The sequence below is a fragment of the Dermacentor variabilis genome, unplaced genomic scaffold (genome assembly GCF_050947875.1).
Source record: "Dermacentor variabilis isolate Ectoservices unplaced genomic scaffold, ASM5094787v1 scaffold_14, whole genome shotgun sequence".
Lineage (NCBI taxonomy): Eukaryota > Metazoa > Arthropoda > Arachnida > Ixodida > Ixodidae > Dermacentor > Dermacentor variabilis.
Window position 1 is genome coordinate 7,535,113 of NW_027460302.1, and position 26,311 is coordinate 7,561,423.

At 47.0% G+C, this 26,311-nt stretch overlaps 2 protein-coding genes across 5 annotated transcripts in view; one reads left to right on the top strand and one right to left on the bottom strand.

The window, feature by feature from the left end:
• Positions 1-10,872, bottom strand: part of LOC142567830 (uncharacterized) — a 91,225-nt gene extending 80,353 nt beyond the window's left edge. For both annotated transcript variants that reach the window (XM_075677982.1, XM_075677981.1), the window contains exon 1: positions 10,531-10,872. In XM_075677982.1, coding sequence (XP_075534097.1) covers positions 10,531-10,850 — 320 coding nt within the window. In that variant the 5' untranslated portion in view covers positions 10,851-10,872. The remainder of the gene's footprint in view (positions 1-10,530) is intronic.
• Positions 10,873-11,188: 316 nt separating this feature from the next.
• Positions 11,189-26,311, top strand: part of BTBD9 (BTB (POZ) domain containing 9) — a 192,492-nt gene continuing 177,369 nt past the window's right edge. For all 3 annotated transcript variants that reach the window (XM_075677978.1, XM_075677979.1, XM_075677980.1), the window contains exons 1-2: positions 11,189-11,381; positions 15,916-16,170. In XM_075677978.1, the coding sequence (XP_075534093.1) occupies positions 15,929-16,170 (242 nt within the window). In that variant the 5' untranslated portion in view covers positions 11,189-11,381; positions 15,916-15,928. The remainder of the gene's footprint in view (positions 11,382-15,915; positions 16,171-26,311) is intronic.

Sequence of the window (26,311 nt, forward strand, 5' to 3'; positions counted from 1 at the left end):
GGAATTGATGACGCGTTCCAGATGCTTCTGGCTAAGGACCCGCGCACAGTTGGCGACGTCATCAGCTCGTGCCAGAGCTATGATGAATTACGTGAGCAGCGAGCTCTGACAAGGCGACATCCCACACCAAATGCGGCGTCACTCTGCAGCCTGACCACCGGCCCAGAACAAGCCTCTCTGATAACCCAAATCGAGGATTTCGTGTGCGAAGTCGCACGACAGCTATCCCTGGTGTCCGTCACTCAGAAGTCTGCCAGCACTTTGCCGTCTCATCTCCGTAACGTGATTCATGAAGAGGTCACGGAAGCACTGCTGGCTGTTCACCAGCAGGATGTCGTGACTACACCAGTCACTTATGCTACAGTTGCTGCAATGGCCCCTCGCACTGTGCCTGTGTGTCGCTTCTAGCAGCCTGTGCAGCGCCCTCCCCCTCCCGTCCCTTGGACCACCACTGCCGTCGCTAGCCCGTGGCATACGCCGGACAATCGCCCTATATGCTTCGCATGTAGGTATCCCGATCATGTCGCAAGGTTCTGCCACCGCCGATCGCAGGCGTTTGATGACGATTGCCGAGTGCCCTATGTGCCGCCTGATTCAAATGCGCCTTACGGACTCTTCGACCCATCACCAGCTCGCTCCCAGACTGATCCCCGTCCTCGGTTCGAACCCCTCCGATCACCCTGCCCACACTGCCGATCGCTTTCCCCTATGTGTCGACGACCCATCTCTAACAAAGAGGGAAACCAGACGACGCAGTTCCTGAGGCAAGAACTACGCAAGTGTCGACATGCCGAAGTCCTCCTCCTTTACCTGCCAATGTCACTGATGTGTTTATCGAAGATGTCTCTACAGTCGCCCTCATCGATACCGGTGCCGCTATTTCAGTTATGGATGCCAGGTTTTGCCGTTCGCTTCGTAAAGTGATGACGTCTGCTCAACCTATTCGCCCTACCGCTGCTTGTACTGCCCGCGTGACCATACAGGACGTTTTGTACACGATTGAATTCATAGTTCTTTCATCGTGCTCCCACGCCGTTATTCTAGGATGGGATTTTCTCTCACGCCACAATGCCATCATCAATTGTGCTCGGGCTGACATTGAACTTTTCCACCTTGGTGACCTGGCCTCCGTCGATGCTCATCCTGCCGCTAAAATTGTCGTGAAAGAAGACACCTGTATTCCCCCGTGCTCTTCAGCATTCGTACCAGTCTTCTGTAGTACCTTATCCGACGGGACAGTCTTCTTCACGCCCTCTCATCACTTAGTTACCCGAAAAGCGCTTCCTTTGCCCTTTGCAGCTCTTGACCTTGCCGCCGGTGTCAGCACGATGCCCATTTACAATCATCCTTCATCGCCGCTATCACTGCTCCGCCGCGAATGCCTTGGTTACGTTGAGTCGGTCGATTCAACACGAATTGTCTCCGTCCTCGACGAAGTGCCTTCTACTGCCGTCCATGAACTGAGTGCCCTCTCCATACCTGACTCAACATGAACTGGTGTGTTCAGCCCATTCATCGCCGAAGATCTGACGCATTCGCAGCGATCTCAACTTCTCGCAATCCTTCAGCACTTCCGCCATTCTTTCGACATAGCTCAAACATCTCTTGGCCGTGCATCGACGGTTGAGCTTTACATCGACACTGGCTCTCACTCACCGCTGCGGCAAAGACCATATTGTGTGTCTGCTATGGAATGTCGCGTCATTGCAGACCAGGTCGATGACACGCTCCGTCGAAGCGTCATTCAACCTTCCCAAAGCCCATGGGCCTCTCCCGTGGTCCTCGTCCCAAAAAAAAGACGGTTCCATCTGCTTCTGTGTTGATTTTCGACGGTTGAACAAGATTATGCTGAAGGACGTCTACCCATTACCATGAATCGATGATGCTCTGGACTGTTTGCAGGGAGCAGAGTTTTTCTCTTCGCTGGATTTGCAGTCAGGCTACTGGCAGGTTTCGATGGCAGAGGCCGATTGCCGAAAACTGCCTTTGTTACACCAGAAGGCTTGTATGAATTCACCGTCATGCCTTTCGGACGTTGCAACGCACCTGCTACGTTCGAAAGAATGATGGATAATGTTCTGCGTGGCCTCAAATAGAAAATCTGTCTTTGCTACCTTGACGACATTGTGGTGTTCACCCCTGATTTCGCAATGCACCTGCTTCGCCTCCAGCACGTACTCACTTGCTTCACCTACGCCGGGTTGCAACTTAACCTGAAGAAGTGCCGATTTGCTGTTCGTCAGCTCACAATTTTAGGCCATGTCGTGTCAAAGGAGGGCATTTGCACGGATCCCGAGAAGCTACGTGCGGTTACTGTGTTCCCAAAACCTACCACTATGAAAGAGCTACGCAGTTTTATCGGCCTCTACTCTTACTTCCGGCGATTAGTTTGAAAGTTCGCGTCAATTATATCGCCTCTCACGCAGCTCTTTGGTGGCGCTAGAGATCTCTCATTATGGTCTCCATTTTGACCCTCAAGCATCAACTGAAATTTATACCAATGCAAGCGGTGTAGGCCTTGGCGCTGTGTTGACGCCTGGCCACAGAGAATACGTCGTCGCATACGCGAGTCGCACATTAACCAAGGTGGAGACCAATTACAGCGTTACAGAAAAGGAGTGTTTGGCCATTGTGTGGGCGCTTGGCAATTTTCGCCCATATTTACAGGCCGATCGTTTGACGTAGTGACCGACCACCACGCACTATGTTGGCTGTCGACGCTCAAAGATCCATTGGGCTGCCTTGCCCGCTGGGCATTGCAAATCCAAGAATATGACATCCGCGTGGTTTACCGTTCCGGGCGAAAGGACTCCGACGCTGACGCGCTATCCCGATTGCCGCTTCCCCCGAAGGCCAGTCACGACTCCTCCTGCGAGGGCACATTATCCTCTCTGGACGTTGACACTATCGCTGCTGCACAGCGTAATGATCCCTGGACTGCATCTCTGCTCGACCTTCTCTCGGATACGTCGAAAGTTCCGGCGTCACATACCCTTCGGCGCCAAGTTCCTCATTTTGCGATTCGAGACCAGCTGCTATATCGACGCAACTATGTCCCAGAGGGGCACACCTGGTTATTTGTCATTACGAGAATCTTGCGATCAGAGCTCTGCTCCTCGTTCCACGTCGACCCTCAGTGTGGCCACGCAGGAGTCAAGACTTACGAAGGACTTCGACACCGCTATTACTGGCGGGGAATGTACAATTTCGTTCGAAAGTTCGTTCGCTCTTGTCATGAGTGCCAACGCTGCAAAGCGCCACCGCACAACTCCGCGGATGAACTCCAGCCTTTACAATGCCCATCCCGACCCTTCGATCGCATGGGCATAGATCTCTACAGGCCACTTCCATTGACTCCTACCGGCAACAGGTGGATAATCGTTGCGGTAGACCACTTAACCCGTTATGCGGCGACTGCTGCTCTACCAAATGCTACAGTGCAGGAGGTCGCCAATATTATACTTCACCATTTTCTTCTTCATCATGGAGGTCCACGTGAACTTTTAAGCGACAGAGGCCTTATCTGAAGTCATCGAACAACTGCTAGCTGAATGCGCTATTGTTCATCGTAAATGCACTGATTATCACCTACAGACCAACGGTACCACGGAACGCTTTAATCGAACTCTTGGTGACATGCTCGCCATGTATGTCTCACCTGATCACTCTAACTGGGACCTAGTTCTTTCTTTTGTCACCTACGCCTACAACACTGCGACTCAGGCCACTACTGGATTCTCACCCTTTTACCTTCTTTACGGCCGTCATCCTTCACACACAATCGACATCATTCTGCCTTACTGGCCGGACCCATCCGAATACCTGCCGATCTCGGAAGCCGCCAGACACGCCGAGGAATGTCGCCAGCTGGCACGCCAATTCACCTCGGACGACCAGAACCGTCAAAAAGCCGTTCACGATGCCCAGAACTCGACTCCCACTTTTCTCCCGGGCGCTCTCGTCTGGTTGTTAGTGCCATACCGCACACCTGGGCTCGCTTCAAACTCCTTCCGAAGTAAGACGGGCCATACCGCGCTCTCGAGAGAACATCACCCGTTAATTACCTGCTTGAGCCGCTAACGCCGCCGTCTGACATGCGATGTCGTAACCGCGAAGTCGTTCACGTTCAGCGTCTCAAGCCGCATCACCATTCTACCGTCCTTCCAGAAAACTAAGTCGCCAGGATGGTTCCTTTATTTCCGCGGGGCCATTGTAAGGAAGATAACGAATGTGCGCACAGAGTCAGCAGCATCGGCAGCATCAAGCGTGGAGCAGAGGCTCGACCTCGGGTACTGCTCGGTGCATTCTAGAACCGGCAGTCGCTATGAACGCCAATAAATCTCCTTTATAATATATATATATATAAGTTATGGCGTTATATGAGTATATACAAGACCAGTTCAATTAGTAAGAGCCAGTTCAATTTCACAGCCGAGTTATCTCGGTGGTGTAACCTTCCTTCATGTAATTGTTGCATGCATGACTATCACTAATATTGCTTCGCCTTTCCGGCAAAACTGCAGCCTCTCTCTCTCTTTTTTTTTCTTTTTCTGTGAGTCCGAGTATAAATGCTGCTGTTCATTCTGGTTTCGAGTGAATCCAACTTGGCCTCATTTCCATTACTGAGTGAATTATACAGTGCTCCCCAACTATCATGCACCAAGACTTAAAAAAAAAAGAGCAGTTGCGTTACTCGAAGGAAACCTAGTGCATATTGTTTCCAGTACAGTGGAGTAGCTGCCAGTAATTCTTTTGTTACTGAGATTTAATTCGGTAATTGCAATTATTTATCTAGCTCGAGAAGTACTGTCATAATTTTCAAAGTGTCGATGAGGCATTTGTAGGCACCCAAAATGGCATCTAACTGCGGTGTTTTCAGCGACGTACTAATTGCATACAATTTTTTCCGAATGGCAAAGAAACTTCACGAAGTATAAAAAATACTACGTGAGTGCGCTCCCATACGCATGATAAAGCAGCGCCCTCAAATAAGCTGACTGAATGTTTCAAAATACCGGTTTTGCTCGCACTGAATCGAAAGAGTGTGTGCGAAGCTATATTTTTCACCAGAAACTTGCTTCGGACAAAAGCCAAATTGAAGTGACCGTTTTATTTTTCATGAAAGTGTACATGTGCTGCAAAAACAGGTTTGTGCCAGAAAATAAAAGAGAAATAAACAGACCGAGAAGCGACCACCATGTAGAGAAAAGGCAAAAGTGGTGCGTTGAAGAAAGTAAATATACCACTTCTAAACGAGGCGAATTGGCAATCATGATGTCTGCAAAAAAAAACACAGAAACAAAAAAAAACATCAGGTTTCAGCGTGCCCTTATTTATCTATGAATTCATAAGCTTCGTTGAACAGCAGCTGCTGCCTAGAGGACATGTTCGAATAGGTCTTCTTTTGCAGATACGCAGTACCGCGTCTTCTTTATCACATCTTCAGTGGCTTTCTTGATGACTGACGCCGACATCTGTTATCCTTACCTTCAACTTATCTGATGTCTGTCTCGATCATGTACGCACAATCTTTCACATAACCCCAAAGAAAGAAATCAAGTGGAGAGAGGTCAGGTGACCTAGCCAGCCAATTTACAGGCCTGTGCCTTCCCATCTATTGTGCATGAAAAGCTGCATCCAGACAGTTTCGTGCTCGGCTGCCGCTGTGTGCTCGCGCCCCATCTGGCTGATACCGCAGAAGTGGAAGATGTGACAGCGGGACTCCGCAGAGAAACTCATCCACCACTCCAAGTATTTTGTCCAGATAACCCTATCCAGTGAATGTGCGATCGAAGAAGATAGGAGCGATTATAGCACCGGCGTAATTTGTGCACCACACATTGAACGACCACTGGTACCGGTGCTGAGTGCGCTTTAACCAGCGTGGATTGGAGTCACTCTAACAGTGTGCATTATGTTTAATTTACCTGGCCATTTCTGCAAAAGTTGGCTTCATCTGTGCGCATGATGTTGCTCAAAAAGTCTGGTGACTCATCGGCTTTTTGTGAGGAACCAATCAGAGAAATCTAGACGATCTTACAGGTCCCTATCTTCCAAGCATTGGTGCTGGTTAAGGTTGTGTGGGTGAAAGGCCATCATTTAGAATCCTCCAAACTGATGACTTGGAAATTGGTCACTGGGCAGCCACATCCCGCACGCTAGCATGAGGTATTGAGGCCATAAATGCCAGAACATCCGTGCGTAGGCTAGGACTCAAAGATGGCATCCTCTGCCACTGTTTCTTGAAGCTGCCGGTTTGTCTTCGGTTTTCATAATTTCTGACGATAGTCAATGCATTTCAAGTCAAGGACTGATATATACATTTGCAGCCTTCCTCTTGTTGCCATTTAGAGATCTCAAGGCAAGGATCACGTTTACCTTCTGCTCATTTGAGAAAGACATGGTGACTGGGACGAAACAAAACACACCTTTGAACCTTTGCACTGACGTGGTCAATTTACTTTTGTGGTGCTAGGTGTCGTGGAAAAAACAAAAAAAACCATCCGTGCACTTTATCTACGCTAAGACAACAGCTATCACACCTTGTTTCCAACTAACACCAAACGCGACGTGTTACTTTGGCCGAGGCACAGCAGATAAGGCACTAGCTCGATCACGTCTTTGTTTATTTCGTTTTGGACAATGCAGAGGGAGCCTGTCCGAGGGCACTGCTTTACGATCTGGGTGGGAGCGCAGTCATGTGGTATTCTCTATATTTTGCGGGGTTTATTTATCAGTCGGGAAAAAATTAGTGCACAATTAGTATGTCGCTGAAAATACCGCAGTTAGATGGTCCTTGGCTGTGCCTTCAAATGCCTCATTGACACTTTGCTTGATAATAAGGATAGTATGTCTCGAGTTAGATAATTCATTACAATTACCTAGTTAAATCTCAGTAATGAAAAAATTATTGGCAGTTACTCCACTGTACTGTAAACAATATGCACTAGGTTTTCTTCAAGTAACACATTGCTCTTCTTTAAAAAATCTTGGTGCATGATAGTTAATTGGGACACCCTGTATATATTTACGACTTTTGCATATGAGTGACGATGCTTCCATCTCTAATAAATGTTGCAAATTATTGTTTTTTTTTCCCAGGGTTGTTAGCATTGCTTACAGGAAAGAGAAGCGATACTGAGACACACAACATTCAGGTGCATTTCACACACCACTGATGAGACTCTGTTAAAGGGTCACTGAAGTCTATAGGATTTGTTTCATGGTCAAAAAAGCAAGCAAAGAAATTTGAAGCGTGGTGACCATACAGCAACATATTCATTCTCTAGGCATAGGCTATCTATTCTTCTCGAAACAATTTTTAATTGGCTACCTCCATCTCTTTAAAAAATATAAGCTTTGTCCTGTGCAGGCATGTACCCAGGTCCCCCCCAAATTAAGCAGCATACCCCCCCACTTCCCCCCCCCTGTCCCCAATCGTCACACACATTCCTAAAACGCCGCCAAATCAGTGTTGAGATTTGACAGCTATTCGGTGGTCATCATTTTGCTGCCTTTTTCACTCCTTTTGGATGATTATCTTTATCGGCATCTCCTGGGTTGAGAAGGCCAGTTTTCTAATCGATTCGGTGCCCGCGCAATTAACTCGAGATGCGTTCAGTTGCCACCATCTATTCTACGGTCACGCGCATGGCTGTAGCTTCGTTAGTTCAACCTTCTTTATTTAGACTGATCCAAGTACCAGGAAAGGGATTCGGTTTGTAGTCAGCTGGTCCGCATGCTTGAGGAACGAGTTGCAGCTGGAGAAAACACCAATTGAGTTTAACTTTTCCTTTTGCTTCTTTATTCCCTCGAGTGGCAGATCGTCGGAACCATATACCCGCGAACTGGGTTAAATAAAGTGCAAATTCAAATAATGCAAAAGACCTCCATCATCAAACTCTGCAATAACCCTTAAGCCTATAAGCAACAGGACTGTCACCCATTACCTTGTCTGGGTTTTCCCTAATTGTACAGCACCTTTTGTGCAAAATTGACAACTGGAAACAAGAGTCGCAACGAGTTGAGAAATTAAGCTAAGGCAACAGCCGAACAGGAAGGAAAAGCTAAAATTAACAGTTTAACCATTGTTTATGAAAATATTTATGGATGAACATCTCTTTATTTAAAAAGGAAGTAGAGAAAACGCTGCCGCAAGTCCTGTGCAGCGTCCTGTGCTCTACGCGGTTGTACGAAACTGGCGCCCACGCATTGTCACGCAACTTCCCAAATAACAATACGAGTCGCTTCACTTGGTAGAGCAGTAATCTAGGGATCCAAAAGAACTGTGATCGATCCGCAAATCTATATTTTTTCTATAATTCTTCCAGAGCTAATAAAAAAAAAACGCCTATATAGTCGGATACAAATTAAGCCTGCAGTGAAGCCCTGCGCATGTCCTCATAACCACCAGCCTTTGTTCCTCCGTGAGGCTGCAAATAATTCGTACTTCGAACTTTTCGTGTTACCCAAATAAGGTGGTAAACACATGAACAAAATTATTATCGCGTAATTTTATACATTTCCCTCGCCTATTATAGTGGAATGGCGAAATTCTTTATTGAAGTGAAATAAGATGCTTGCTTCGCTGGAACTATTTATTGTCAAGTTTACGTCAGCTGGCAGTGAAATTTCATGAGTAAAACGGGCTCAGCAGTGAAATGAACTGTACCACAGACTTTTGAAGATTTAATTAATTATGGATTATTATGTGCCAGAACCACAATCTGATAATGAGGCTTGCTGTAGTGGGGGACTCTGGGAATTTGGACAACTTGGGGTTCTTTAACGTGTACCTGAATCTAAGCAGGCGGGTGTTTTCGCATTTCGTCCCCATCAAAATGCGACCGCCGAGGCAGAGATTCAATCCTGCAACCTTGTGCTTAGGAGCCTAACACCATACCCACTAAGGAACCACGGCGGGTAGATTTTTGAAGAGCGAAATGCTCAGGCTCCATATGCTTTGTCCATGTCTGTTGCACACCTCATTGCTTCCGTCGATAAAGAGACTCTTCAAGAACAGCAGAAGCTCCAGAGGTATCAAGTATGACGCCATTTTGAAAAGGCCGCATGACGGCAACTTTGTTTGCTTCTGTGATCGGCTCGCAGAGCAACACAAACCCACGTGGTCTGTGAGCCTTGGTTGCCAACTGCTGTTTTTTTACGTTGTATGCTACTACAGAAATCTACTATAGCGCAGAGGCCTTCGTCCTTCAGTGGACATAAAATAGGCTGATGATGATGATAGGTCTCTTTCTTTTGCACTTTTGTTTGTTTACTTGTTATTGGCAGGGTTCTTCCTGCGTGAGTTCATTCGATGTGTTTCCTCATCATTTGCCAAATTAAGAAGAGGTGTATCTCACAGGCATACTACCTGTGAGATACACCATATTTCATTTCTCTTTGGCGGATTTACGTGTGTTTATGGCGAATGGTGGGCCTTATTCACATTTGTACTAGTAAAGGTACCCCCCCCCCCTTGCACAGAAAAGTTACCTTGGGTTAGACCCCCTCCCGAAAAAAAATCCTGGGTATGTGCCTGTCTGTGTGTATATTTAAATATATTGTGTATATGCACAGTGGAAATTTAAAACAATGTTGAAGTGAGAAAATAGGTATGAAGCAGCCACGGCTAGTGTTTCTAATGTGTGTGTCCTCCTATTGTCAGGTTTTACAGAATTAAAGCGAAAGTATAAATTAAAAGCCGTGCAAGTCCACGCCAACAATGATGCAGTAACCTATTAGCCCCAGTAAAATTTCAAGTGAAAAGGTCGCGGAAAGTCAAGAGAGACCTCAAATGATTTGGGTGGCAAAGCTGATCTGGTAATAACACTTTAGGTGTGTGTGTCTGTGTGTGGGGGGGGGGGCTCAGACCTCGCCCCGGGGAAAACTCCGGAGTGGGCTCGGTCCACGGAACCTACCCCCCCCCCCCCTCCGTAGCCGACGCCTATGCAACAGATCATGTGCAACAGCTCCAGAAGACTCGAACTGCTTAAGTTCCCAACAGTCATTGTTGCTGCGACATTTTTCCAGCCGCGCACGTCTGTCACTGTCACGCAGTGGACCGCCGGCCAAAAACCGCCTTTTTTTCACGGCTGAGCCAGCCACGCAAGTATCAGGCGAAGAACCCGCTACGTGTGTGCCGCGCATCGCGATTCCAGTCTTCCCAGCAGCATACCGGCAGCTCGGATGCCATGGGATGCCCACATCGTGATGTTCCTATTGGTCGTTTGACAACTAACGTCATTCGACTGCATGACGTCAACATGTGGCGACCAACGAGCGACAAGCAACACTACTACTGCGAAGACCGATAACGGGACTCACCCGGCGCGGAGACAACGGCACAGCAGAGCAAAAAGAAGCAGCACGCACACTCTAGGCAGCACAAAAAGCCCAGGAGAGACGAACGGGCCAGGTTTGTCAGTTTCTACAATTAAGAGGCGAGCCCCTGTGGAGGCAATTTCAAAACTGCATATTATCCGCCCCACTATTCAAAGGACGCGACGTCCCTGCGGCGCACCACCTCACCTCATTTTGGCGATCCGCGCTACCGTCCTCTTGATCTGTGCCGATCGGCCGGACCAAAACTTGCGCCACGCGTAACGTGTTTTGACGGCTGGACCCTTGGCGTTCAGCTTAGCTGCCGCTTCTTCCCAGAGCCGTTCGCGCTCCCATGGCTCCACTTCTTTTGTCTTCTCCTTGGAACCACTTGCCAAGTACGGGTGTTCGTTCAGGAATTCCAGCAACATCTCCATCTGCCTCGGAGAAACGCGCGGTCCCAGCTTACGCGTCCCAATCTCGGACATTGAAGAAAGCGCGGCTGCTGCTGATGGGCCATTTTCCGCCATATTGTTTCTACGACCGGCGGCTTCGGATCTGTGATAGTGCAGACAGGGCACGTGAGCAAGCCAACAAGGGCCCAATGGTCCAAAAAGGCCAACATTTACAAATTTCGTAACCAAGAAAATTTGTAGTCTACTGCTAGTTTGAAACACTAGAAAAAATTTCCCAGATTGAATTTATTTGATTGAATTGCAACAGTAACAATATTCAATCTCAAAGGTTTTGCCAGGCTACGTGCTAGCGTAAAAAGCATGTCAAAAGCAGTCAAAAGTAAGTTTTGTCATCGCCTTCAAGATTCGAGTTTACCGGAAGCGGTCGCTGGGCGCTCGATTAGGAATCCGTACGAGTCGGTAGCTGTCGCGGCGGAGCCAATCCAGTGAAGAGCTCGCATGTTTGTTTTCGCCAGTTTTCGCAGCTCTTTGCTGGTGGCTTTTGCAGATTGTGTAGTTTGGTCGTGTGCATACGAAGTACCGTGCGAGGAGTGTTGGTGCCTGTATTGAACTTTGTTCGGCCCAGCACAGTTGGCCATTCGTATGGTAAGTGCATTGCCGTGCGGTATGTTCAACGGCGTCGCCATATACAGCTTCCACGGAGGCGGTGCGGCGCTAGCCATGTTTTGATGCCCTGTCAAGTCTGGCCGCCTGTATGGGTATGGCAGGGCTTCGTCCGGGAAAGGCAGCCGGCCTTGACGCGCTTTCATTTTTAACCAGCACTTCCTTCTACACTGCTAGGTAAAAGATGGATCTGCGAAAAAAAAAAAAAAAAAAAACGACCGACAGGTTCTGAGCGCGCGTCTCGGAATTCGAACTACTGCTGAATAGCTCACGTCATCTGAAACAGTCAACACATTCGAAGGCGCGGGACCGAGCCTGTCATCGGGTCGTGTATCGACGCGCCTCTTGAACTCCCTTCGCTCTAAAGCCCGGGGCAGGTGCAGCTAATAATTCTATCTTGAAGCAGGGAAAGTAGCCCGATGGACAGAACGTAAAGACGTGACAGACAGCGGCGCTCACTGGCAACGAAACGTTTAATGATGCGATCCGCATTTTTAGCCTTCTTCAGTAACTTTGTGTCTATCTAGATAATCTAGCCTCGTGGTGGAAGACATTGTAAATTAGCTGCACATCACGCATATATTGTGTAGAAACAAAACAACAAATAAAAAACCACTAAAACTGTAGCGCTTGTTGGGCACCACTAATGCAGCAACCGAGAAGTGCATAAAGCGCTCATATTAATTAGTGTCCCATAAATGCAAAATTATTGTTCACAATTCAATGTCCATCGTTTACAACTAATTTGTTTATGAAGCTTTCGTTCAGGCAGTGGAGACTAACTAAAGGGCAGACAATGAAGAGGAGCCTTTCTTCTGGTATGATCCATGGCTTTGTAGGGCAGAAAGCTTGGTGAGAGTATGTGGTGAGCATTAGAGAGCGCCTGTGGGTGAAGGTGTGGTGAAAGTGAGTGTGAAACTTTGAACCCCGTGTAGTCTTGTATCAAGCCCCTGTAGCTTCGCTATTACAGCATCTTTTTTAAAAGGTTTTGCAGCTGTATGCTTGTTGTAGTCTGGTACACAGCGGCCATTATATAACAAATTTTCGAGCTCAGATTGGTTTAGGGGTCCTCAAGGCCTTGATGGGACCATGCAAGCTTCTTCAGGCTTTCTGCCTGGTAAGCAAGACTTGTTCCCACCTAATGAGCACAATAAATGCTAAGCGCCTGCATGCCCTGTTCAGTAATCTCTGAAGTACAGAATGAGGCTCTTGCATGACAGGAGCGCATGCTGCCAGCATATGTGATTATCAGAAATCACTTTAAGCAGCGGAACTTTATAGGTACACTAAAGAGAAAAATGTTTCAAGCTGTGTTAGAAATTATCCTTCCACAATACCAAAAAAGTCACTCGTACCACCAGAAGATGCTTGATAGGCCAGAAAGGATGAGAAAATGGAAAACAGATGTGACGCTGCCTTAGAATTCTTTTGTCATGGATTTCGATGGCATCTGCTCGGGCTTAGTTAAATTTTTTACCCCACTTATTATAGACTACTACATTATATTCTAAAAGATCCAAACACTGAATGTTGAAAGCTTCATGAACATTTACTTGACCGGAATAAACATAAATGCAGAAACATTCTTTTTCATACGTAATGTCACACTGACATACTGGCCTTAGTGTTCCGGCTCCAAATTTTAAGTGGAGTTCGTCAAGGATGCTTATCATCCTAAAGTGATTCAATGTTTCTCTTTAGTGTCCCTAAAGAGCACTGACAGAAACACTTTGCTTCAGTTTTATTTCTTAGTTGGATAGCTGTCGACCCTGTAATTATTCTGTGGAGGCTCAATTCGGCAAAGGTGCTACGAATAATTAATTACGTTACTTTTTCATGTGACCAACCCAAAACGTGCAACTTTAGACAAAAGACTACTCTCATCACTGAAACCTGATGTAGTGGTCTCATGGTTGTCATGATCAGCCTACTTTTATGTCCACCACAGGACAAAGGGCCCATCCAAGCGATTTCCAATTGCACTATTTGACCCCGTCTTACACGTGTGGATTTGTTAATTTCATCACACCACCTAATTTTCTGCCTTCCCTGACTGTGTTTCCTTTCCCTCTAACTCTAACAGACCATTAGTTATCTGTTCTGAAAATTTCATGGCCTTGCCACACTCCAGTTTTTCCTCTTAATGCCAACTAGAATATTGGCTGTCGCCGTTCGCTCTCTGATCTGCACCGCTGTCTTCCAGCCTCTTAATGTTATGCTTAACATTGTTGGCTTCATCGCTCATTGCATGACCCTAAACTTTTGAAGCTTCTTTGTTAACCTCCACTTTTTTGCCCCATATGTTAGTACTGGTTACCTAACCTACGCATTATATGACCTGCTCAGCTCCATTTCTTTCTCTTAATGTCAATTAGAATATCGGCTGTCCCTGTTTGCTCTCTGATCCACACTGCTCTCTTCCTGTCTCTTAACATTACGCCCAACATTCTTTGTCCTACAGTGGACATAAAATAAACTGATGGTGATGTAGTACCAGTAGAATGCAATAACTGAACCATTTTCAAGTATAGTGATAAGCTGCTGGTCATGATTTGGTACTGGTACCTGCTGTATGTACTCCAACCCATTTTTATTCTGTAAATTTCGTTCCTACGATTAGGGACCCCTGTGACTAATTGGCGTTGGTCATCACTCCACAACTTAAAACCAGCAAGTGCCAAAGCCAACTTATTTAGGAGCCGTATGGGCTGCACTTTAGTGGGAAATGTTGCATGTTTTGTTAGTGGAAAGGTGCTCTATGTTTAGTATCATCGCACTTATTGTGATCCCCACCACATCTTGTAATGCATTTGGCCATGAGCTGCTCGGCTTGCAGGCCATATGTTGTGCCGCCCTGACTTCATTAAGCATACCCTTTCACAGATTCTAGGAGCTGACTGCCCCTCACAAATACTTGTCGTCTCACCAGGCTACTGAACATTACCTTTGTCTTCTCCATATTGGTATTTAGCCCTACTCTTACACTTTGTTAGCTGATGTTTTCAGCCATCAGTTGCAAGTGGAGTTTCCTCCACATTTTCCTGTAAAGACTTAGAGTAGCTGGGGAATGTTTGTAGATGTTTGCCAAAATATTCATGTATGCTTCCTGTACTTTTGACTGCGCAGTGTCTCCATTACTACTGGTGTCTGCTGAATTGAACAGCTTTTTTATAATCTATAAAAGCCCTAAAAAGGGGTTGATTGTACATTGCAGATTTCTCAATGACCTGGTACCAGACCCCATAACACATTCTCCACGGCCGTGCTGCCGATAGCCAAGTCTGTTCAGCTAATGCCCAGAAAACAGGAGTGTCTCACCCTGCAAAAATGGAAAAGCCACTGTAGCAGCTTTTGGCGACACAGTCATTGTGTGGCCTTTAGCCACCTCATTGGGTACACTGTGTAGTGGTTTATGATACCACATGACCGCCACCTCCATTTTCAACCTGCATTATCATGTCCAAAGCCATGCTGCGCTTATCGCACATTTTGAATGGCTCATATAAAAGATGCTGTTGTTAACTATTTGTGAAGCTCTCAAGCAATTGAGGCTCTGAACTGTAATTGTGAAGAACTGAGGTTAAACAGCGCAAAGAAAACAAGGACACAAGGAAGCAAATACCACAGAGAAGAGCCGAACTTGTTGCTGGGCGAGTTGGTTAGGATCTAATGAATACATTGTTGCGCCAAAAAAAGGAAAAATAAAGACTTAGGAGGGAGAGTACGAAACGACAGAAACTGATTTTATTCTTACAGCAGGGCAGGGAGAATGAACAAATGCGCATGCATACATCAGTGCTGCCTAGTGCGATTACAGGGACGTTTTTAACAGTTGCAACTCGTTTTCAAACAGAAAAACAGATGTGTCACTAATAGAACTCGTGCCTCTCTTTTTTATGTGATATGCCTACAAAAGTTCTCTTGCTAATGTAACACCACTCCTGCCAAGTATCTTTATCTCACGCAGTAGTGGCTGGCATCTGCCTTCCAGGCAAACCGTGCAATGCACAGGTAAATGTGCAATACCTTTGTTGATTACAGACAATTCATGTTCCCGGGCCCAGTCCTTAACACATCTCCCCATTTGTCCAGCGTAGGATTTCCCACATTTCAGCGGTATCTCGTATATAACGCCCGTCGCACATTTCACGTACTGTCTAGTGTGCTTTTTCTGGCATCCTGACTTTTTGTCAACGCTGCTTATGCGCGGACACAGTCCAGCCAACTTACGTGGCGCCGAGAAAACATCTGGCACACCAAACCCAGTAGCGACTTTCTTCAAGTTGTGGGAAAGCCTGCGGACCACTGCGGGTTTACCTCGTTTTTGGTCGGGCCTAGGCGTACGCCTTTTTCCCTTCACCTTCTGGAGAAATGTTTTTGACACTGCCCCAATGACCGAGCTCGGGTAGCCGGCTGTGTGTAGCCTCACCAATTGCTTATCAAAGCTAGCCTGCATCACGTGAGGGCACAACTTCATGAGAGCAGATTCAAGGCAAAGTGTGGCTATTCCTCTCAGATGCTGTGGTGAGATGGGGGACAGCCATTGCCCGGACATCGGGGGTCTGCCTGCACCCCTGGGCCGCCCTTGCAGTCCTGCCGAGGAGACCACCGAGCCGGCTACCTACGGTGAACTCAATCATGTGGGCTGGCTCGCCGAGCACATTGGCCGCCTCTGCCTGCAGCCTGAGTACAGCGATGTCACCCTGGTTGTGGAGGATGTCCGGCTGCCCGCGCACCGGCTTGTGCTGGCTTCCTGCAGCAGTTACTTCCGGTGAGCATGGCTTTCGTTGGGTGCCAAGAAATCAGTAATACATCTTCTCGTTAGTCTGCTGCTGTGACGGTTGCATTTTCTGGAGCACGAACCTCCCAGCCCTTGCATTATAGGGTCTCGGTGAGGTGGTAGTCTTACTGGCACTGACACGTTTTGGGCCATCCCTCCGTATCATATTGCTTTTCGTAGCACACCTCACTAACCATTGTCATAATTTTAATAAATATATCCTTTATTCACTTTACAGCGACCGTTTTTAGGCCTCTATACAGTCATGTTACATATACAGTGAAACCTCGTTAAACCGTAGTTGGCCGGAGCTCGGAAAAAGTACGTAATTAACGGTGGTACTGCTTAGCTGAAATAGCATGACATCGCCCACTTGCCTGTCAAAAATGTAACTCAGAGAGAGTGCGATGAAAGGACAGAAGCGTGCAGTATTTATTCACTTTGCACGACAAAAGTGTTATTTTCGTTTGATGCTGCGGCGGACTAGCAGCGACGACAGCAGCCGCAAACTTACTGAAGCTGCGATCCAGCTTTTCAGCCATACCCTTCTCGGCAAACACTCGCATGGCAGATTCCTCGTTGGCGTTGCATATTATCTGTGCCCGGGTGCGGTAGCGCTACAGAAGTCGCGGGGTGCTGTTATTGTCGCGACGATTGCATTCGTGAGGCTGATGTAATGTGCAGCTTCTGCCACTGTCGGGCCTGAATCGCCCATGCTGTCGCTTTCCGTGTCGTCCTCATCGCTGTCATTAGGCGACATTTTGGCAGCAACAGAGGCAACGATGGCGAACACTCGAACCACGTAACAGACCTCTTTTCGTGGTCGCAGCAGCAGTAACGCTGAGCTTAGTGTCACGTCGTGTGCCAGCGCCGACTTCTTCGTGCCACATTCAATAGCATGAACGATGTCCAATTTTTCTTCTATGCTCAGCAACTGGCGTTTTTTGCTTCGGCATGACGTGAGTTGTAGCTTGCACGATGCTACAACACTCTCTGGCATGACGCCAGAATGATGATGATGTTGATGTGGCTTTACGCGCAAACGCACAGGGTGCATAGAGAACAGCACTTGGAGGCCGTTCTGATCTCTGAGGCTTGTTGTTCTGCCGGGCCACCCGATGGGGATGCCACATAGTCAGTATAGCAACTCTATGGGATGACGCACCGCCATGATTTTTCTACAGAAATATGGAAACACTACGTGTTAACCGATATATACGCAGTAAGCTGGTACAGTTTATGCTGATACAAAACGCATTACGTTCAATGGCCGCCGAGTCAGGGATTTGACATCACTACTTTTAAAACGAAACTGCTGTTTAAGTGAGTACGGTTTAATGAGGTTTTACTGTACCCATCAAAAGTCATTGCTCCAATGAAAACTCTTGATTACCTTCTTGGCACCCTTTTGCCATACCTGGACCTTGCACTAATAAATCCCACACATCATCACATACTATTTCGGTCATTTTGCGTCGCACTGCCAATAGCAGAGCAACTAAACTCCATATTTTAAAGATACTGCACTATCAGCCAGAAAATACTAAAAAGTGTTGAAAAACACTAGAAATTATTTCACTGCTCCAGATGTTGTTCGTTTAACAAAGATTTGTGGGCTTCATTTTGTAGGGGCGCTGTAAACAAGTACTCTTGTATTGTCCCGGCGTAAATTATCTGTGTCACTGACACAAAGGAGTGTTTATGAAGTTTTTTCACAAAGCGTCGATATAATGGCAGCTAAAATTTAATTTGCTGAGAGACATTATTCCTATGAGCTTTTGTTGCTGCTGCACTGCTAGGTCCGTGTAACCAACAGGTCTAGAAATTTAAAAATTCAGGTTATGAGATCACTCAGCTACTGTATTTGTATTAATTTCAAATCAGCTTTGCCCTAGACTAGATAGAATTGAAAAAAAAAATTATTGGCTTGAATACAGCAATCGCAAGCAAGCTCCAAAAAAAATGGGGCATTTTACAATAAAATGATAAAGGTTGGCAGGTATGCAATGGTATTGCACTATCAACCTTTGGCAGTCATGAGCCTTTACCCACACTGTGGTTGTATCAGTCGGCGACTACATCTCGCCACACAGAGGAAGCTCCTGCACACTGTACAGCCTTCAGCCGACATCACGTGGGTGATTGCCTCAAGAACCGTTTTTCTTTTCTAGGGTCACCATTGTCACTTTCTGCTTCAGTACTCTTATCCAAAGACATTTGCTGATTGTCTGAAGGTGGTGTGTATTCCTCCTTGGCACAATAATCATCTTCAGATTCACTATACTCGTTGAAGTTTCTCTCGTAAAACACGTGGAGAAAACGTCGCCATCCTCTCGGTGCTTTGCGCCACAAAAAATGTGTGAGGAGGTGGAGACTGTATGCAGACTCTGCACCTTTGAACAATCTGTTAGAGTCAGTACCTTTTTATGTCAGGTCATATCTGGCACACGACTGCAAAGACTTGAGAGCTAGTTGGTGTGAAGATGGTTTTTGTTGCATGGTTGCAGGGAGGTTTACGTAAATATGCAAAACCACTCACTTTCCGCATAATATGCATGGCGCTCATATCGCCTGCACAAGCAAGAAGCTACAGTAAAAGCTCACTAATTCGAATTCCATGGGGATGCTACAAAAATTTGAGTTATACAACATTCGAACTAATAAAAGTAAGAAAAAAAATTGCTCGGTTAAGGCACGTATATAATATAGTCCGACGTAGTGCGAGTGCGCGTGCACACACGCTATGTCACGTTGGCACGAACAGCGTCTGTAGTTCGAAGCACTGGCGCAGCCAACGTAACCGGATGCGGCCATTGTGGTCCGACGTGCGCAACATTGAGATGGCTCTACCTCCATCTGCATGTTCTTCGCACCGACTGCACCAACCCACAATGCACGGCCCGGAGAAAAAAATATCACACTTTCGCCCAAAAGGCGAAGCATCGATTGTGATAGAAAATTAGTAGATAGCTATACGACATAAGGCTAATAGTTTTATCAGCTGTATAAACTTAGAAACATTTGCTTGCTAACTAGATTAACAACCACGGTGGCAAGCGCACACAGGTAAATATCAACACATCTTGCTTGATGACCGCAGAAACTCGCTGAAAAACGTTGGAGTGAGGAATTGCGGTACCACCAGCAAGAGAATTTACCTTCGTACATGTCTCTCTTCAACACGAACGAAACGTAGGGAGCACAGTGCATACAAAGCTACTGACACTACGCTCTTTCTGCAAACATCACAGATTGCTTTGAAGATGAGGTTCGCGTGGGTGTGCACTTTGGCCGCAGCGCAGATCGCTTTCAAGATACGGCGTCCGCGCGGACATGCTGTTAGGAGCAGCCATCTGAGAAAAACGTCCCCTCCTTCCCTCGCCTCAGCCCCGTGCGTTGTGCTTGACCGGAGAGGGCGCGCTTTTGCCCCACGTTCCTCGCTTGCGCACGCGAGTTTGAGCCACGTTCGCCAGCTCACCTTCACAAGCTTTCACTCACACACACAGCATACGGCGCACAGCGATGATTTTATCGGCCTTAGATTTTATGCGGAATCTCTCGGTGACGCCGACGGCAGCAATGTGCCTGGAGTGTCAATATAATTGTTATCAGAATAACAGGTGCCTGTGCCGCTTTGCCGACAGTCGTAGACAGCCGTTCAAAGTGTTCAAAGCGTTGCACGAGTTGAGGATTGTTCTGCGCATGCTCTGAAGAAAGCAGCCGACGGCGTCCGTGCCTAGAGTCTAGAGGCGACGGCATTTCAGCTTGCGCAGCACAAGCAGCCTAGCGAGACTGGCTGCAAGTGACGTGCACCAAAAATGTCAGATTATAAATGCGCCTTGGCGCCGCAAAAAACTACGCTCTAAAATGCACTTGTGAAATGCACCACAACCTGCTGTGACATTGGTATTCGTTGTACTCTTGTAGCTGCACGCTGCCGAGTTCCACTATATATATAGATATAGGCGCTGTCCAAACACATATCCCAGCAATGCTTTCCTTTGAGTAACAGCCATGAATCCCAAAGGCTATACTTTTTGGTACTGCGAGTGGAGATAAACATCACGGCCACCATGTTTTAGGTATTATCCGGTGCCGCTTCTCGACAGAACATCTCATAGAGAAAGAGCGTAGCCTCCAAGATGTAACATGAAAAAAGAAAGAAAAAGAAAAAAACACGCAGTGCTGCATCCACGTTTTATCCTGAAGCCCTTAAAGTAGGACAGAACCGACCTACAACATAGGCGTTCGTCCTGCCTGGCACGACGCAAAAGCGTCTCTCCCCAGTCAGGCCTAAACAAAGGGCCGCAGATGGAAAGAGCAAAGTGGCGTGGCCCATGCAGCGACACCGGTGTTGCCAATGTGCGCCCGTGCACTAGCACTCTCCCCATCCACTATGGCACCGAGTTTGAATTACCGGTGGCCGTGCGGACTTCACTGTGAATTATCAGGATGCATTACATATTGCTTTCAATACATTGTTAGACAGACCGCGGTGGCTACATCAAATTATCTGAAATTTCTAATTAATGATTTGTGAATTAACGAGCTTTTACTGTATTACACCTACTGGACTCTCACAGCTATCTCTTGAAGCTCAATGCTAGCCCTTTCTTTATCTCTTGCTCTGCACCTAATACAGTAGAACCTCATTCGTACGTTTTGGGAAAAAATGCACAAAAAATAAAACACATACTAACCGGAAAAACACATAATCATCATCAGCCTGGTTATGCCCACTGCAGGGCAAAGGTCTCTCCCATACTTCTCCAACAACCCCGGTCATGTACTGATTGTGGCCATGTCGTCCCTGCAAACTTCTTAATTTCATCCGTCCACCTTTCTGTTGCCCCCTGCTACGCTTCCCTTCCCTTGGAATCCAGTCCGTAACCCTTAATGACCATCGGTTATCTTCCCTCCTCATTACATGTCCTGCCCATGCCCATTTCTTTTTCTTGATTTCAACTAAGATGCCATTAACTCGCGTTTGTTCCCTCACCCAATCTGCTCTTTTCTTATCCCTTAACGTTACACCCATCATTCTTCTTTCCATAGCTCGTTGCATCATCCTCAATTTAAGTAGAACCCTTTTCGTAAGCCTCCAGGTTTCTGCCCCATAGTTGAGTACTAGTAAGACACAGCTGTTATACACTTTTCTCTTGAGGGATAATGGCAACCTGCTGTTCATGATCTGAGAATGCCTGCCAAACGCACCCCAGCCCATTCTTATTCTTCTGATTATTTCTGTCTCATGATCCAGATCCGCCGTCACTACGTGCCCTAAGTAGATGTATTCCCTTACCACTTCCAGTGCCTCGCTACCTATTGTAAATTACCGTTTTCTTCCGAGACTGTTAACCCTTTGAGGGTCAAATTATTTTGAAAAAAGCTTTCCCAGGTGGTCAAATTACTTTATTGCGGATCTTGAGTGTACAAAATGTATAAAGTCAGGAATAAATAGTAAAAAAGAATTAGGAACAGTATTTTGGTGTCTGCAACACTCAGAACTGCAAAATCTTCAATAGTATTTCCGAGCGTGGTACTCCTTGAAATACGGGTCTAAGCATAGCGCCTTATTGCAGTCTGCACACCTAAAATGCGTGTCTGTACTCTTGGAGCGAGGAGTTGTGTTGGCGCACACATGATATCTCTGCGTGCGGCTGCCTTGGGCAGAGGTCTGAGGTACCCTCTCGCGTAAGCGCGTAGCCGCGGAGAGCGAGAATACCTCGTGAGCAGCGGTGATAAACAAGCTAAGAGCAGTGCCAATCAAGATATAAATCAACTTCCGCCGCCCCCTGCGAGAGCGTGCCGACAAAGAAAAAAATGACGTTTCGCGCGCCTCTGTTGCGAACACGTGGCGAAACCGAAACCGCCAAAGGGGCGTTGCCGCAGTCTGAGCGACGTGCTGAAGCTAGCAATCAGCTCTGTTTATCTCCCCAAGAAGGTAGCACCAATTTCAAACGCATCTTGTAAGTGCCAAGAGGTGGCAGCACCTCCCTGTGAGCACGCATCGTCATTATTGCGCGAAATTTCAAACGAAGGGTGGGAACCGTACCCGTACGGCAAAGACCTTGCGGGACAGAAAACCGCTGCCATACATGTACGGCAAAAACCTTCAAAGGGTTAAACATTACTTTAGTTTTCTGCAGATTAATTTTTAGACCCACTCTACTGCTTTGCCTCTCCAGGTCAGTGAGCATGCATTGCAATTGGTCCCCTGAGTTGCTAAGCAAGGCAATATCATCAGCGAATCGCAAGTTACTAAGGTATTCTCCATTAACTTTTATCCCCAGTTCTTCCCAATCCAGGTCTCCGAATACCTCCTGTAAACACGCTGTGAATAGCATTGGAGTGATCATATCTCCCTGCCTGATGCCTTTCTTTATTGGGATTTTGTTGCTTTCTTTATGGAAGACTATGGTGGCTGTAGAGCCACTATAGATATCTTTCAGTATTTTTATATATGGCTCGTCTACACTCTGATTCCGTAATGCCTCCATGACTGCTGAGGTTTCGACAGAATCAAACGCTTTCTCGTAATCAATGAAAGCTATATATAAGGGTTGGTTATATTCCGCACATTTCTCTATCACCTGATTGATAGTGCGAATATGGTCTATTGTTGAGTAGCCTTTACGGAATCCTGCCTGGTCCTTTGCTTGACAGAAGTCCAAGGTGTTCCTGATTCTATTTGCGATTACCTTAGTAAATAGTTTGTCGGCAACTGACAGTAAGCTGATCGGTCTATAATTTTTCAAGTATTTGGCGTCCCCTTTTTTATGGATTAGGATTATGTTAGCGTTCTTCCAAGATTCCAGTACGCTCGAGGTCATGAGGCATTGCGTATACAGGGTGGCCAGTTTCTCTAGAACAATCTGCCCACCATCCTTCAACAAATCTGCTGTTGCCTGATACTCACCAGCTGCCTTCCCCCTTTGCATAGCTCCCAAGGCTTTCTTTACTTCTTCCGGCATTACCTGTGGGATTTTGAATTCCTCTAGACTATTCTCTCTTCCATTATCGGCGTGGGTGCCACAGGTACTGTATAAATCTCTATAGAACTCCTCAGCCACTTGAACTATCTCATCCATATTAGTAATGATATTGCCGGCTTTGTCTCTTAATGCATACATCTCATTCTTGCCAATTCCTAATTTCTTCTTCAGTGCTTTTAGGCTTCCTCCGTTCCTGAGAGCACGTTCAATTCTATCCATATTATACTTCCTTATGTCAGCTGTCATACGTATGAGCTTGTTGATTAACTTCGAAAGTTAAGGTCCTCTTCCTGAGTTAAAGCCGAATACCTGTTCTGTAGCTTGATATGGAATTCCTCTATTTTCCCTCTTACCACTAACTCATTGATCGGCTTCTTATGTACCAGTTTGTTCCATTCCCTCCTCAGGTCTAGGCTAATTCAAGTTCCTACCATCCTATGGTCACTGCAGCGCACCTTGCTGAGCGCGTCCACATCTTGTATGATGCCAGGGTTAGCGCAGAGTATGAAGTCTATTTCATATCTAGCCTCGCCGTGCGGGCTCCTCCACGTCTACTCTCCGCCATCCCGCTTGCGGAAAAAGGTATTCATTATCTGCATATTATTTTGTTCTGCGAACTCAACTAATAACTCTCCCCTGCTATTCCTAGTGCCTATGCCATATTCCCCCTCTGCCTTGTCTCCAGCCTGCTTCTTGCCTACCTTGGCATTAAAGTCGGCCATTAGTATAGTATATTTAGTTTTCACTCTACCCGTCGCTGATTCCACGTCATCATAGAAGCTTTCGACTTCCTGGTCATCATGACTGGATGTAGGGGCGTAGACCTGTACAACCTTCATTTTGTATCTCTTATTAAGTTTCACAAGACCTGCCACCCTCTCGTTAATGCTATAGAATTCCTGTATGTTACCAGCTATATTCTTATTAGTCAGGAATTCGACTGCTAGTTCTCGTCTCTCCGCTAAGCCCCGGTAGCACAGGACATGCCCGCTTTTTAGCACTGTATATGCTTCTTTTGTCCTCCTAACTTCACTGAGCTCTATTATACCCCATTTACTGCTCTCTAATTCCTCCAATAGCACTGCTAGACTCGCCTCACTAGATAATATTGTAGCGTTAAACGTTGCCAGGTTCATATTCCAATGGCGGCCTGTCCAAAGCCAGGGATTCTTAGCACCCTCTGCTGCGTTGCAGGTCTGACCGCCGCCTTGGTCAGTTGCTTCGCAGGTGCTGGGGACTGAGGGCCGGGGTTTGATTGTTGTGTTCAAATAGGAGGTTGTGGCCAAGTACTGCACCAGGGTGACCATCCTGCTCTGGTGAGGGAGGGCGTTACTGGTTCTGGTCACCGGGATCAGGCCACACTCCAGGCCTGTTTAAGCAATTTTGTCAACACGCGGATTTTTTATTTAATCCAGTGGAAAATTGCGCGGCACCGGGATTCGAACCACGGACCTTGCACGCAAGGCGGGTGTTCTACCTCTACGCCACCGCTGCACCCATATATATGATAATATTGCCACATAGTATATGGTCGCCGTAGGTATGTGCCAGGCGATGAGAACGACGCTGAAGTAGCGCGCGAGTGGAAAAACAGAGACGACAACGACGTCGCGTTGACTGCTCTCATAAAAGTGCTTTTACACGTCCTCTACGCCGGCTTTCCCGTCTCCTACTAGGCTGCGACACTGGTGGAGGTGCGGGGTAGGATTGCTTCATGCTCGGCACCCCTTCGTGGAGCCATACCTCGAAAGCGAAATCACCTTCGTTCGTCGAAACTCCTGTTCACCGGTACAGTCACCGCCTGCTAGGCCTGACGCCCGAGTTCAACCCTTTGCAGGACCCTGCTGAAACGCGTCAACCTACTTCCGCCATGGCTACTGCAACTCAATCGAAGGTGACGCTGCAGAATCCTAAGATACCAGAAAGTTTCCATGGCGACGCTTTCGACGATGTTCAAGATTGGTTTCAATAGATTAAGCGCCAAAAGTGACAGCACACAAGAAGAAATACAGACAGGAAGTGCCTTGTCCTGTCTGTATTTCTTCTTATGTGCTGTCACTTTTGGCGCTTAATCTATTGAAAGCTATGCACCAACTAGCCCCACAACGTGTTTTACTTCAAGATTGGCTTGACCAATTTGAGCGTGTCGCCAGTTATAATGACTGGGGCTCCCTAGCAAAAGCTGTCTAATGCCTATTTTGCGCTTCAAGACAGTGCGCGGACGTGGTTTGTGAACCGGGAGAGGAATTTGACCACGTGGGATGCCTTCCGCACCCAGCTGCTAGACACGTTCACTAGTAGTGACAGAAGAGACAACGTGCAGCGCCTACTCGAATCCTGTATTCAAAAACCAAACGAGAGCGTTGCCATGTTTGCAGAAGATATTGCCTGCCTTTTCCGCACAGCAGACCCTGAGATGGCCGAAGAAAAGAAGTTGCGCTATCTCTTGCGCGGAGTGAAGGAGGAACTGTTTGCTGGGCTCGTGAGAAACCCACTGACGGCTAAAGGCTAATAAGGCAAATTAGGCTAAAGTACTATTGGCCAAGACTTGTGTCGATCGTGAAACGTTACACACAGACATGCCTGGATTGCCAGCGCCGCAAAGCCCTACCCAGCAAGTCACTTGGGCTGCTGCATCCTGTTCAGATACCGCAAGCGCTGTTCGAACAAATCGGCATGGACCTTTTAGGTCCGTTTCCACAGTCTACTGCCGGAGATAGATGGATAATCGTCGTCACGGATTGTCTTACTCGATACGCCGAAACAGGTGCTATCCAACGTGGAACAGCAGCCGAAGCAGCGTGCTTTTTCGTCGAAGCCGTCGTCCTAAGGCATGGCGCTCCTGCAGTGGTCATAACAGACAGAGGATCTGCGTTCACGGCTGCGCTTCTAGATACGTGTTGCGACTAAGTGGTACCACTCACCGAAAGACCACGGCTTATCATCCCCAAACCAATGGGCTGACAGAACGTATGAATAAGGCTCTGGCAGACATGATGAGTATGTACATCGACGTCGACCACAAGAACTGGGACGAGATTTTACCATATGTTACGTTTGCGTATAACATGGCTCGCCAAGAGACAACACGTGTGACGCCTTCAACTTCGTTTACGGACGCGAAGTGACAACAATGT